The sequence below is a fragment of the Cricetulus griseus genome, chromosome X (genome assembly GCF_003668045.3).
Source record: "Cricetulus griseus strain 17A/GY chromosome X, alternate assembly CriGri-PICRH-1.0, whole genome shotgun sequence".
NCBI classification, from domain to species: Eukaryota; Metazoa; Chordata; class Mammalia; order Rodentia; family Cricetidae; genus Cricetulus; species Cricetulus griseus.
Genome location: NC_048604.1, coordinates 90,126,249 through 90,141,215, shown reverse-complemented (window position 1 = coordinate 90,141,215; position 14,967 = coordinate 90,126,249). Strand labels below are relative to the sequence as shown.

Here is a 14,967-nt window from a genome sequence, read left to right as displayed (position 1 = left end):
TATCTCCTTCTCAGCCACCCGCTATCAGAAATTTGTTGAAGCAGGCAATAAACACAACCTTTGAACTTTGTGTGTGAAGGGAATGTCCACAGAAGCAGCTGATGATAGTCTGGGTGAAGAACAGCAGTGTTATATGATGTAAATCAGTGATGGAAATGATAAACAAGGTTTTCCCCTGAAGCAAGATGTCTTGAAACATGGCAGAGTGCACCTGTTGTTAAGTAAGGGAAATTCTTCTTCTAGACAAGAACTGGAGACAGGAAGAACAAGTCTGTTCACAGATGCATTGTGAATGTCAATCTGAATGTTCTCAACTTAGTTATTGTAAAGAAAGGAGAGAAGGATATTCCACAAGTCACAGATACTAATGTGCCTCAATGGTTGAGATCCCAAACAGCTAGCAGAATCTGAATGCATTTCAATATCTCTAAAGGAGATGAATGTCCACCAATATGTTGTCAGAAAGTACTTAAACAAAGAAGGTAAGAAGCCCAAGATTCAATGTCATATTCATCCACTTGTGCTGAAATACAAACACCATTACATTGCTCTAAGAAAAAGAATGTACTAAGAAAAATAAGGAAGCTGTGGCATGTGCAACATCTTTGCCTGGGAGACTGAAAGAAGCCAAAGAAAAATGCGAGGAACAAATTTCCAGGAAACTTAGCCTGTCCTCTCTGAGAGCTTCTATTTCTAAGTCTACATCCAGTTAAAAAAAAAAACGAAAAAAGTCTTTAATGGTAACAAATAAATGATAAGACCTTGAAAAGAAAAAACTAACAGAGAAAATGTAAACACCATCCAACATGAAAAAGAAAAACAGTTCAGTATGTTAGACCCCATTTTTCTTCAAAGAAATCAAAATTATATAAAACAGAAGATCTGAACTAAATAGCAGATCAACACTTTGCACAGGAAAAACTAAATCAATAAGATGGATTTAAAAACCCACAGATCTAGTAAGAATGCAGAGACAGGTAATGGAGAAGTAAAACACACTGAGAAATAATACTTTCAAGAAACACAGATAACAGGAAAAGATACCAATATAAAGAAATTGATTTTCTCCAGGAATGATTGAGAAAAAAGAAATTGTAACAATTTTCATTAAATAATTATTATAGCTTATGCAATGTGGTAAGTATTTTGCATGTATCAACTCTAATTCTTAAAATAATTCTTTAAGATACATACTAATTTAAGCCTGATTTATGAATAAAAATGAAATAATGATAGGAAGCCAACACATGAGGCATAAAATCAGATATAAATTAATGAAACCAGTATTGAATCCTGGGTTGGTTAATTTCAACACCCGAATTTCATATCTCCAATGCTGAAAAGAAACCAACCAAAATTACATGGGAGGGAAAATAAAAGAAGACCCAACTTTGTACATCAAAAAAATTCCCCTCATCCCATTACGAACAAGGCAATGAAGGGTGATTCAAATGTCACATTCATGCCAGAAAAAGAAAAAGACATACATTTGGGGATGACTGAAAGTACCCTAAACCCTGCTCATAAGGTACACAAGATCAAATGATGCTGTTTTGAGCTGTACAGTTTGGAAGGTATTATATTGGTGAAAGAAAACAATATTGTTCTATATTCAACAAGCCACTTGTGAAATAATGGGAGCTATTTTATTCACATTTATATTAACATATATTAACTGTACAATTAATAGACTGCATCATGACATTTTTCTACATATATAATGTGCTTTGGTCATAATATACCCATTGCCCTCTCTCATCATCCTTCTCCTAATTTCTTATGCCCTTCCTCGTACAAGTTGTCTACTTTTCATTTTCATGTCTATTGTTCCAGATTATGGAGGTATTAAAAATACTTTTTATGTTATATGTATACATGTGTGTCTGTGGAGGAATATGTGCTCATAAGTGCAGGTTCCATAAGTAACCAGAAGAGAACATGTGATACCCCTGGAGATGGAGTTACAACAGGCTAGGAGCAACCTAACATGGGTTCTCAAAACTAAATTGCAGTCATTTAGAAAAGCAGAAAGAGTTCTCAACTGCTAAGCCAACTCTACAGCCCCTTGCAATCCATGTTTAGAGATATATGGCAATCAAGTGAACAGAATCTTAGGAACCAAGTGTTGAGAATAACCCTATGAGGAGATCTTGACTTACAACCATAAAAAATCAAGTTACATGGGCAGAGCAGGAATATGTTTACTTTCTGATGATAGTGTACTGTGATCCAGTGGTTCAAATTGAAGCTGGATTTGTGCTAATTACTTACAAAGCCAAATTCACCCTTCCTATACTGCTGCATGTACCATGTTCAAGTGACACTCAAGAAATGAAAATAATTCCTCATTTGGAATCGTAGAGGTAGTCATATTTGGTCTTTGTTGTTGTTTTCTGTAACCCATACAGTAAGTGGTCCATTTCACTCTTTATTGTAATTTTGAACTTCTCAACTATTTCAACCATTACTGTCATCTGGAAATTGTTCTTTTACAAAATTTGCATGAAAGAAAAGTCCTAATCTAACTCTCTAAAGCTTCTTTGAATGGCTCTGTGAAAGATTTTTCAGATGATTATAATTGTCAGGAAAAAGCCCAATCCAACAAAAATGAGCTCTTAACAAATCAAAAGAAACAAATACATTGGCACATAGTTTCATAATTAATGCTGCTGTTGATTTGGTAATGCAAAGGAGTCAAATGAAACACATTACAAGTTTTGTTCAGAATATGCAAAAATAATAGATGTTTTAGGAATGTCCATTAATGTCAATTATTATCTATTATTAATGCTCCAATGTCAAATTAAAAAGAATATATATCCACGTGCACAATATGTCTCTTTTTACTCTTACTATCATAGAGGCTTAATCACTAATTAATGATTTGGTGCAACTTGGGACTAAAAATCAAAATCAAAATGACACTATCGATATGAGGTGACATTCTGGAATAGTCTTCACTTATGTAGCAAATTTTATTAGTGGTAACTATTTGATACTTTTGCTAAGATCTGCTTTCATGTTCCAAATGGTTTTATATAATCTTTTAATTCCTCTTCTTATGATTTTTGGTAAAGGGATTCAGGTCCATATAACCTTCAAATTCAGAGTTTTGTTTGCTACTAAATGAATCTGATATATCACTAAGGAGCTTCAATAAAGCCAGTTGCTTACCAACTCAAAATTTCGACCCTTAGAGGAAGAGTTTGAATACCTTTCAAACATGATTGTTTGCTATTGAAATGAGGATGAGCTGGAAGCTCTAAGTACTTGAATATCTTAACTAATGAAGAATGATCACATTGGGGTTTTTTGGTTTTTTTATTTTTTATTTTTTATTTGAATTAGAAACAAGATTGTTTTACATGTCAATCCCAGTTCCCTCTCCCTCCTCTCCTCCCCTATCACCGCCCCAACTAAAACCCTACTTATCAGGCATCCTCCTTGCAAGAATGACCCACTGTCTTGTCTTTATTTAACCCCCAGATTCCCTCACCCTAAACCATGAAATGTTGTAGCACTGGTTCCTAGTACACCTTTTCACTTGTGTTGTAGACACTTACAGTAGGGTAAACATATAATTTATTGTCCAATCTTGGAAATGCTGAGAGTGAAAGAGGGAGTTACTCCTTCAGGGTAACAGATAAATGAGCATTGCTTCACACGAGCATTATAGGTAACATATTCAAAGTAAGCTCCATAACACTCTGCTGTAGAGAGTAATAAATAGACAGTTTATTTTCAGGAATATTTGAGAAATAACTGACTTTGCCATACAAGTACTGTGAAATTTAACATATAAGTCAGTTATTTATTCTAAAATAGTCATTGTTTACATTGTACTTGTACTTAGGACTCCTACACCACAACTCTTTCCCCTGAATTGTTTATACATTTTTACAACACTCTTACTTTGAAATATACACAAGAAATTATATCTGCTAAGATTAAATATGCTCTGGCTTCATAATGACTTAAAAGTGTCCCTCATAGGTAGTCCAGTGGACCTCACTTACAGATACGACCATCTAGGAGATTCTCCAAAAATTCTGGAAGACATTGCTTCCGGGAGCCATATTTTCAGCCAGGTCTTAAAGGAAGCTAAACAAACAAACAAACAAAAAAACCAATGGTGGTGTTAGGCAGTTCTGCACTCCAGAGAAATGATGGAGCAGCAATTCTTGCAGCCATGTCCAACATTGCACAAACTATTCGAGTGACAAGCAGTGTTTCTGGAGACTGGAAAGTTATGAATGTCCTGCATAGGATTGCAAGCCAGGTAGCTGCTTTGGACCATGCCTGTAAACCTGGGACAGACGCAATTAGGAAGAACCCTCCCAAAGTGCTCTTTCTTCTGGGAGCAGATGGAGGTTGTTTCACACGACAGGACTTGCCAAAGGATTGTTTCATTATTTACCAAGGCCATCATGGTGATGTGGGTGCTCCCATAGCTGATGTTATTTCCCCAGGGGCTGCTTACACAGAAAAGTCTGCTACTTATGTCAATACTGAGGGTGGAGCCCAGCAAACCAAAGTAGCCATGATGCCTCCTGGCTTGGCAAGAGAAGACTGGAAAATCATAAATGCTCTCTCAGAGATTGCATGTCTCACTCTTCCATATGATACTCTGGATCAAGTGAGGAAGCGTCTAGAAGAGGTCTCTCCTAATCTTGTTCGATATGATGATGTTGAAGGAGAGAATTACTTTCAGCAAGCAACTGACCATGCCAAGCTAGTGAACCAGGAACTTCTTGCTGACCCACTTGTCCCACCTCAGCTGACCATAAAAGACTTCTATATGACAGATTCAATCAGTAGAGCCTCACAGACAATGGCCAAGTGTGTCAAAGCTGTCACAGAAGGAGCTCAGGCTGTACATCCATATGCTGAGACATCTACCAGGGACCCAGTTTTGCTATAGAGAGTAAATGGGACACTGGTGTAATCCCTTACAAGTTAAAGTTTTGCAACGTGATTCGGAATGATGTAATATTAAAAGTTATACTATGATTGTTTGAACATGGTATTGCACTTATCAAAAATCTTGGCAGTTTAAAGTTTATGTATTATGTGCAAGCATTCAGTAGTTTAATAAAATTATCGTTTGTTCTTTCATGTAAAAAAAAAACCCTACTTATCACATAATCCTTTCTGCTCCCCAGGGAGGGTGAGGCCTTCCATGGGGGGGGGGTCATCAGAGTCTATCATATCCTGTGGGATATGGCCTAGGCCGACCTCCATGTGTCTTGGTTCAGGGAATATCCCTCTATGTGGAATGGGCTCCCAAAGTCCACACCTATGCTAGGAATAAGTACTGAACTACTACAGGAGGTCCCGTAGTTTTCCGAGGTCTCCTCAATGAAACCCACATTCCTGGGGTCTGGATCAGTCTCATGCTGGTATCACAACTATCAGTCTAGGAACCAAGAGCTCCCCATTGTTCATCAGCTGTTTCCATGGGTTTCACCAGCTTAGTCTGGACCCCTTTGCTAATCACTCGTCCTTCTCTGCAAATGGATTCCAGTTCAGTTCAGTGATTAGTTGAGGGTGTCTGCTTCTACTTCCACAAGCTGTTGGATGAAGACAATAGGCTGACATATAAGTCAGTCATCAATCTCATTATCAGGGAAGGGCATATAAGATAGCCTCTCCTCTGTTGCTAAGATTGTTAGCTGGTGTCATCTTTGTAGAACTCCAGACATTTCCCTAGTGCCTGATTTCTCTGTAAACCTAAAATGTCTCCCTCTATTATGGTATCTCCTTTCTTGTTTTCTTCTATTCTTCCCCCTACTTAAACTTTCTGCTCCCTCATGTCTTCCTCACCCCTCCTTTTCTCCCCTTCTCATTCTCCTAGCTCCCTCCCCCCTCTTCACTTGCTGGCAAATTGCTCAGGAGATCTTGTCCCTTTCCCCTTCTCCAGGGGAACATGAATGTATCTCTTAGGGTTTTATGTGTTTACTAGCTTCTCTGGCAGTGTGGATTGTAGGCTGGTAATCCTTTATGTCTAATATCAGTATATGAGTGGGTACATACCGTGTTTGTCCTTTTGTGACTGGGTTACCTCACTCATGATAGTTTCTTCTAGTTCCATCCATTTTCCTACAAATTTCAGGAATCCATTGTTTTTTTCTGCTGAGTAATACTCAATTGTGTAAATGTACCACATTTTCTCTATCAATTCTTCAATTGAGGGGCATCTAGGTTGCTTCCAGGTTCTGACTATTACAAATAGTGCTGGTATGAACTTCGTTTGGAAGGATCTCCCATGTTCTTGGATAGGTAGGATCAATCTACAGATTCAATGCAATCCCCATCAAAATCCCAACACAATTCTTCACAGACCTTGAAAGAACAATTCTCAACTTTATATGGAAAAACAAAAGACCCAAGGTAGCCAAAACAACCCTGCATAATAAGGAACTTCTGGAGGCATCACCATCCCTGGCTTCAAGCTCAATTACAGAGCTATAGTCCTGAAAATAGCTTGGTATTGGCACAAAAATTAACAGGTAGACTAATGGAATAGAGTTGAAAATCCCGATATTAACCCACACACCTATGAACACCTGATTTTTGACAAAGAAGCTAAAGCTATACAATGGAATAAAGAAATCATCTTCAACAAATGGTGCGGGAATAACTGGATGCTGGCATGTAGAAGACTGCAGATGGATCCATGTCCATCGCCACGCACAAAACTTAAGTCCAAATGGATCAAAGACCTCAAATAAACCCAGCCACACTGAACCTATTAGAAGACAAAGTGGGAAATACCCTTGAACGAATTGGTACAGGAGACCTCTTCCTGAACATTACACCAGTAGCACAGACACTGAGATCATCAGTTGGTAAATGGGACCTCCTGAAACTGAGAAACTTCTGTAAGGCAAAGGACACCGTCAGCAAGACAAAAAGGCAACCCACAGACTGGGAAAAGATATTCACCAACCCCACATCTGACAGAAGGCTGATCTCCAAAATATACAAAGAACTCAAGAAGCTAGTCTCCAAAACACCAAACAATCCAATTACAAAGTGAGGTACAAAACTAAATAGACAATTCTCAATAGAGGAATCTAAAATTCTGAAAGACACATACGAAAGTGTTCAACATCCTTAGCCATCAGGGAAATGCAAATCAAAACAACTCTGAGATACCATCTTACACCTGTCAAAATGGCTAAAATAAAAATCCACCAATGACAGTTTATGCTGGAGAGGATGTGGAGAAATGAGAACACTCTTCCACTGCTGTTGGGAGTGTCAACTTGTACAGCCACTTTGGAGATCAGTATGCAACTCATCAGGAAAATGGGAATCAGTCTACCACAAGATCCAGCAATTCCACCCTTAGGCATATACCCAAAAGAAGCACATTCATACGAGAAGATCACATTGTTTTTAATTTTTAATTTCTTCATTAATGACAAAATATGAAGACCAAATATTGGGTGAGTTTTAGATTGCACATCCATGGATGAGATTGTAGTTTGGTCATAGGCTATAAACTTAGCATGTGCAAGGACATGGGTTTACTTTTAGCACTGAAATGAAAATATCCATAGCAGCCTTGAAAATAGTGCTGTGGTTCCCTTCAATCCACTTTACTGAGGCTGTTATTAAATAAAAAGTTTTGAAGATATGACCTTTCTCATATGTTTTCTTACCTTATTTCTCAAAGCTAAATGTGGTGTGTGACACTGAAGTAGACTGTAAACATGTTTTATGCAATTCTTCATTTGGAAGTTTGACTTTGCACAGCTTTCCTCTTGGGAAAGGACCATTCAAATATGAGCACTATGACAGAAAGGGTTTCTACCTTTCTCAGAAATGGCTAAAGCTACATTACTGGAGGCATTGGAACTATTGGGAGTCTGATGCACTCAGACCTCTATTCATAAGATATGTTAATGTTTGCTGATGATCTTCCCTTCTGAAATGTATAAATTCAATAAAAACACAGAAAATTACCTAACACATTTAGATTAAGAAATCAGTAGAATACAAAATAAATCAAAATAACGCCTATTTCCATTTATCAAGGAATCACTATAACCCCATGATGTAACTTCAGACATGTACAACCTTAGATACTGTTAAATGAAGATATCATCAACAAAGGTCACTATTTTGGGGACAACAACCTACTTAATAATAATAATAACATGTATCCAGTTTTGCTAGCTCTCAAAGAGAAACAGGTCCCACAGAAATTGAAGCATAGCTTTTCATTTATAACATGTCTCAGATGGTGTTATCTGCATATCTCTTTTGAGTCCCAATCCCAAGTTACATTTTAAGAAATTACATGACTTTGGAACAATGGAAGCTTTACTAAGCAAAGATAAATCAAGCTAAAATGGAAAGTTTATACTGTAAAAGTACTGTCACAATTATACAAAGATCACTCTTGAGAACAATAACTCCAACTTACTTTTTTAAAAAATCACAATATTTTAAATAGTTTGTGATTTGGGTTTGTGGTACATACATAGCTATCTTTAGCTCTCTAGTCCGAGGACAAGAATGTAGTAAACTATCTCTCATGGGTATACCAATCAGGTATGGTATCAGATGGCAGGGAATTTCCCTAATTTTCATACCTTAGTCAAGTAAAATGCAAAGAACTTATTCACCCTCAAGCTGAAGAAACATCACTGGGGATAAGACAAAGTAAATCCAGCAACCTAAATATTAACTTGTGCATTAGCCAAATTCACAACACAAAACCTCTGAGAATTACAAAGATAGTTGTCATAGTTAAGTTTCTATTACTACGATAAAACATCATGACCAAAAGCAACTTAAGGAGAAAGGGGGTTTATTTCATCTTATGCTTTTAAGTAACAGTCCATTTCTGAGGGAAGTCAGGCTGGAACTCAATTCAGGAACCTGGAAGAAGCAAATAAAGCAGAAGTCATAGAGGAATGCTGTGTACAGGCTTGTACTCCATGGCTTTCCAAATTTACTTTCTTATGTACCCCAGGACCATCAGCCCAAGGGTGGCAATGCCCATATTGACATGGGTCCTCCCACATAAATCAAAAAAAAATGTTCCATCTCCTGGCAGTGGTCATTCACATCTTTAATCCCAGTGCTCTGGAAGCAGAGGCAGGAAGATCTCTGTGAGCTCAAGACCAACCTGGCCTACAGAGTGACTTCCAGGACAATCAGGGGTGTTACACAGAGAAATAGTGTCTCGAGAAACCAAAAGAAAAGAAAATGCTCCATAGGCTTGACTACAGGTCAATCTGGTAGGGCTGTTTTCTCCCTTGAAGTTTCATTTCACAGATGAGTCTAGCTTGTGTTAAACTGATTTAAAAAAATTAAAACAACCAGCACTTCATCAATGAGGATTGCTATCCAAGGATTCAGATGCTAGATGACATAACCCCCATAATCACCAAAGTTGTGCAATTACAGAAACACAGAAGTTGCTATGGAAGCATATAAGTAAGAAAGAGTAAAAGCATACCATAATACTGTTACTAAGATTTCTTTGATGGTGTATATAATAAATGCCTATAACAATATCAAAACATCCTCATGTGTGCATTCTTTTAGTACCAGATTTGGGTTTCTTCAGTTATTTTAGGTTTAGATCTAACCCAGAGAGGAAATAGGATATTTTTTCAATGAAAGGAAAGATGCTACTGTTCAACTTCATACTTTGTAAAAATATAGGCAGAAAAAGATACCAGATTTGAAGTTGTATAAAAAGTACATAATTTCTTTTTTGGGGGGGGTGGTTCGAGACAGGGTTTCCCTGTGGCTTTGGAGGCTGTCCTGGAACTAGCTCTTGTAGAACAGGCTGGTCTCGAAATCACAGAGATCCGCCTGCCTCTGCCTCCAGAGTGCTGGGATTAAAGGCATGCACCACCACTGCCAGGCTAAAAGAATACATAATTTCAATCAAGTATATACTTAATAACCATGGTACCCAAAATACTTGTATATCTATGAAAATTATTTCATACTGTGTTGTTACTTTTCATGGGCATGACAAGTACCTAGAAAACAACTTAAGGGAGGAATGATTTATTTGTCTCACAACTTCAGAGAGCTCACCTCATGGGTTGTTTGGTTCCATGCTCTTGGGAACCATCTATAGCACTGCTCAGGACATTTTATTAAATATATGTAATTTATTTTTATCAAAGTACATTCATAGCTGTAAGCATTAGAGAAGTTATATACATATTAATTATGATGAATAAATGGAACCATGATAGGAAATAAGGTAGCATAAAATAATACAAAATTGTAATTATAAATAGCACTTTTTTTATTGACATCACCAAGTACTGGGAGCCATGATGGAAGGACAATTTTTTATGGTTTTAAACCTTTGAAGTGTCTTTCTCACTTTTGGTATTTATCTGAAGTTCAGTCTTTTCTCTCTGACCTTCCTCTGGTATGAGTATTGATAGGTTTTATTAAAGTGTGAATTTCCAAGTTTTGTTCTTGTACCCCCAAGATACAGGTTTTTAATGCACTATTTATTGCTTAATCTCATTTCTGGTTCTAGAGAAAAGAAATAGTCTCCTTTTCACTCCCACTACAGAAAAGAAATAGAACAAAATACTAAAGAAGAAAAAAATAAGAATCCCTCCATGGACTCTGTTCCCAAAGTCCTTATAGGGTGACATTTTTAAAAATTATAGGGATCAAAGGACCTCAAAAGAAATAGCCTTTACCAGCAATGCTCTGGAAAATTCTGTAGTGTCCTGACAGTATATGACCAAAAGGCCTGGGAGACATCCTCGGAGCAATTAGCACTTAGGGTGCTATTTCCAGAAAGAGGGAAGAATCCCCTAGAAGACTAGGAAAAACATGTTGGCATATGGTAGAACAAAAACAAAAGTAAGAAAAGCCAGACAGAAAATCTGTTGAGAACTCAACCTTGGTACCTGTGGTCTGGTGTCCATCCCAACAGCACCAGGGAGCATTGGTGAGCAATACTAAGTATTGCACAGCCAGAGTATAATCCTCCCCAGATTTTGGAACGGCACAGAAACACAAATTAGAAGGCATTGTGCAAATAGAAAATGCTTCACTGATAGTTTCAACAATAATTCAGGAAGCACATGGAACATCTGACCTTGGAGATGAGTGGACTTGAAAACTATTCTGAAGGCCAGGCTGGAAGGGCTTGAAAAGGGAGTAAGAACAAGAATCCTGGATGCCTAGCCTAACATAGATGCCTTAAGTCTACACAACAGAGCTCCTACTGACTGTGAGAAAAGCCACCAAATTCAACAGGATGTGTATGAACCTAGTCAGGATTGGCAGCCACAGAATCATGCTAGTACCTGACAACTGAGTGGTCATTTTCAGCATGTTTAAGCAATCTTTGCACAATGATGCAGACACAGAAAATCAGAAACATGCTTCATTTTGTTTTGGTGTATGTGTTTATTTTTCTAAACAGAAACTAAGACAGGAAGTCAATCCTGTCAATCACTTTCTCCACTTGAAGAGAAGTCTGTTCAGCTAGATAAATGTACATATCTTGGCTGTGCTTCTCTCTGGGAAGCTGCACTTTCCTTGGCTTGGGAAATGCTCAAATTAAAAATAGGAGCTACATGGAATACCTACTTCCAGCTGTGTCCCACAACATCTGGCTGGTGCTTGTTACATGCTGCCTTCCAAATGCAACCAGTGTTTCCAGTTGGAGACTGTCAAATGCCTCCTGCCTTGGAATGAAATAGGGCAACCACAAGCACTCCATGTGTTCTGAATACATTGGTTATTCATGGAGGAGACTGTCATTCTGCCACCCTGCATGCTCAATCAAGGTGATGTTATTATGTGAAATGGTTTCCTAGGGCAACTGCCAATTTGACAAGTTATAAAAACAGAAATATCAGCTGTATAGCTCTAGAGGTTAAAAGTCCAAAGTATCAGTGGAACTACATTCCATCTCAAGGCTCAGGGGGAGATCCCTTCCTAGATTCAGTGTTCTATCATCAGTCTTTGAGGTTATTTGCACTGAAGCTCCATCATTTCAAACTATACTGCCACTGGCATTCAGTATTGGCTCTCTGTGTCTCTGTATTTAAATCTCTTCTCAGCAATTATATACTAGAGACCATGGGGATATTGCTTCAGTTAGTTCATCTTGATATCATTGTATCTTTACAGACTGTTTTTAAATAATATGATATGTACTGGTGGTTAGGATTGAGCATCTCTTTTGAGGAGACACTAAAATACATATTACAGCAACTTCTGATTGTGATCACTACTCTTGGTTGACAAGTTGACACACCTGGGAAGAGGAACCTCAACTTGAAATTGTCCTGTGGGCATGTCTGTAGGTCACTGTCTTGATTGATAGTAGATGTGTCAAGTCATAGGCCACTATGGGCAGCACCATCTCTGGGTAGGTAGGCCTGGGATATGTAAAAAAATTAGCTGAGCAAGTTGCCAGGAGAAGCATGTGAGTGCAAACAGCATTGCTCCATAATCTTTGCTTTAGTTCCTACTTCCAGATTCCTACCTTGGCCTCCTGTTCTGGCTTCTTTCAATGAAGGACTATAAACTATAAGATAAAATCAACCCTTTCATTCCAAGTTTATGTTAGTCAGTATTTTACCACAACTGAAGAAAGCAAGCTAGAACACTGATATTTGTGGGTATTTCTTCTTTAAAAAATTTTCCCACAAGCCCTGGTATGAATGAAAAACAAAACAAAAAAGTTCATCAGACACCGACCTCCATCTTGGAAACAGAATACTTTGCTAATGACCACACATGATTTAACTGAAATGTATCTGGTTCTAATAACTATTGGATCATGTGCCTTATCCCATCATTGATTTGGAGATGAGGTCTCTTAAGACATGAATCAATAAACTATACCTGTGTCATTTTTCATATTAAGTATAGGTCTTATTCTACTTTAGCATTTAATGCCTGCCACATAAAGGGACCTCAGCAAATGTTTGCCAAGTGAGAGAAGAAAATGATGAGAAAGAGAAAAAAGAAAGAGGGCTTGATCGACTTTTCGGCTTTATGTTCCGTCTCCACTGCTAACCAGCTTAACTCCCCTTCCCACTTAACCTTTCCTAATGGCCTCCATCTATCTCCCTCTCTGGCCTTGCAAGGCTTCAAACTCATCCTCATTCATTAGTGATAAGCTGAGAAGGGAGTGATAAAGAGTGACGGCTGAGATATTAATCTGGCTCCAATTTGCAGACAGGACAGATTAAGTCTATGACTGAAGATCTGTGATTCGGCTGGCTGCTAATAGAGACTGCTATGGGGAGAGTCTGTTTGCATGGCCAGAAGCACTACTGCAAGAACAACTGCCAGTCATACATGGTACCCCCAAATTACCAAGACTTAGAGTCAGTTACTGACAATTGCATCTTAAATACCTCACCTGCAGAAGGGGATTCTATTTGCACAACTTTGCAGTCAATCACATACGTGTTAGTGTCATATTCCTGCATAACTATATGGCTACATCTTCCCAATATAAAACAAACCACAGTTCACCCCAGCTTCTGAGTATCAGGAAGTCAGGCTGAGAAAATATTTGAGCATTCCTTCTGAGCTTACATGACTGTTGGTGGAATTGCTGTTTCTTTTTGGCTACTGGCAAGAATACACTCTCAACACTAAAGGGTTTCTTTAGTTTATCTTAAATTCTGTGTTTTGAATGGCCACTTACTTCATTGAAGTCAGCAAAAGAAAGAGCCCCTCTTCCCAAAATGGAGGTCAGCCTTGGGGAATTCAGTCATGAGAATTACATGCCATAGTTCTCCCTAAACTCATCATAATCAACAGGTAATCTCAAATCTCAGATCCTGACCATCCCAGGAGGGGGTACTCCACAGGAGTCTGAAAACCAGGACAAGGGTAATGAGAGCCGTCTTAAATCTGATTATTGAACTTCTTGGCCCCAGTCAGGTCTTTTATGGATAGCAAGATACAAGGATCTATACAGCCCCTAACATGGAAATGCCCAGAAACCATGCCTGGTTGCTACAGACTGACTGTGTGTTCTCAAAATGTGGAAATGTATGACACAATGATGACAGAAGGTGGGGTTGTAGGGAAATAAGAAATATGTGTTTGTAAGCTGAGCAGTTTATGACATTTTATTATGGAAGCCCAAGTAGACTAAATCAATGATAAATTAGCCCTTGACCAGTGCAGTGGACTAAATATCTACCATGCTCTTCCACTTTGCTTATTTTCAGTGCACCTTTACTAGGCACATATTAAAATTTTAGTTGTCAAAGGAAAGTAATTTGCTATTTAAAACAATTAAGGAATTTTATTTCAATAAATATTTTTGTTATGAATAACCTACCTATTCAAATATGCTATTAGGTACCTTTGGGATAACGGATACACCAACAAACAAATAGTTGGAGCCTAGGTGCGATAGGAAAGAAGGACAAGGTCAGGACAGGCAAGGCTGCACTGCAAGGTTAACTGTAGCTGCTGCCTGCTGGCCTTCTGGAGGTAGCCCATGCTGAGGAATCCTGTAGAAAACACACTTCAAGAGTAGGCACTTCACAAGAAAACAAACTTGTCTCTGATCTTTCTTTAGACAGGCTGAGAAAGACAGGCAATAATCTCTGAGAATTCCTGAATTATCATTCTTCATGTTTGTGTTTTAAGAGTGAAGGTATAGTATTGGTAACCCCCCTAAAATACCTTCTAGCCACATTCTAATTAATAGTGTTTCATGTTTGCCTTACCAAGCCACATCTGAAAAATATTCACATGCCAATTTTGTTCATCCTTAAATGTTATGTGCATATTATTAAATGACATTTTTTTCTGACCTGTAGAAGGAGAATATCTATAAACTGATCTTACTATATGGCCACCTAGCTAAGTGTGGTGTGTCCTAGGTTTTTATAAACATTAATAACATTGGCAAATAATTATGATTGCTTCTGTGTTTTCAATTTTTAGATTTTTCTCCTTTATTTTGTTTTCCTTTTT

The 14,967-nt window shown here is 38.0% G+C and overlaps 1 protein-coding gene across 1 annotated transcript; it reads left to right on the top strand.

The window, feature by feature from the left end:
- The first annotated feature begins 4,129 nt into the window (after positions 1–4,129).
- On the top strand, positions 4,130–4,921 carry LOC100769705 (NADH-ubiquinone oxidoreductase 75 kDa subunit, mitochondrial-like). The gene has a single exon (XM_027432699.2). It carries the CDS (start codon positions 4,130–4,132, stop codon positions 4,919–4,921), a length of 792 nt encoding a protein of 263 aa, XP_027288500.1.
- Positions 4,922–14,967: the final 10,046 nt, after the last annotated feature.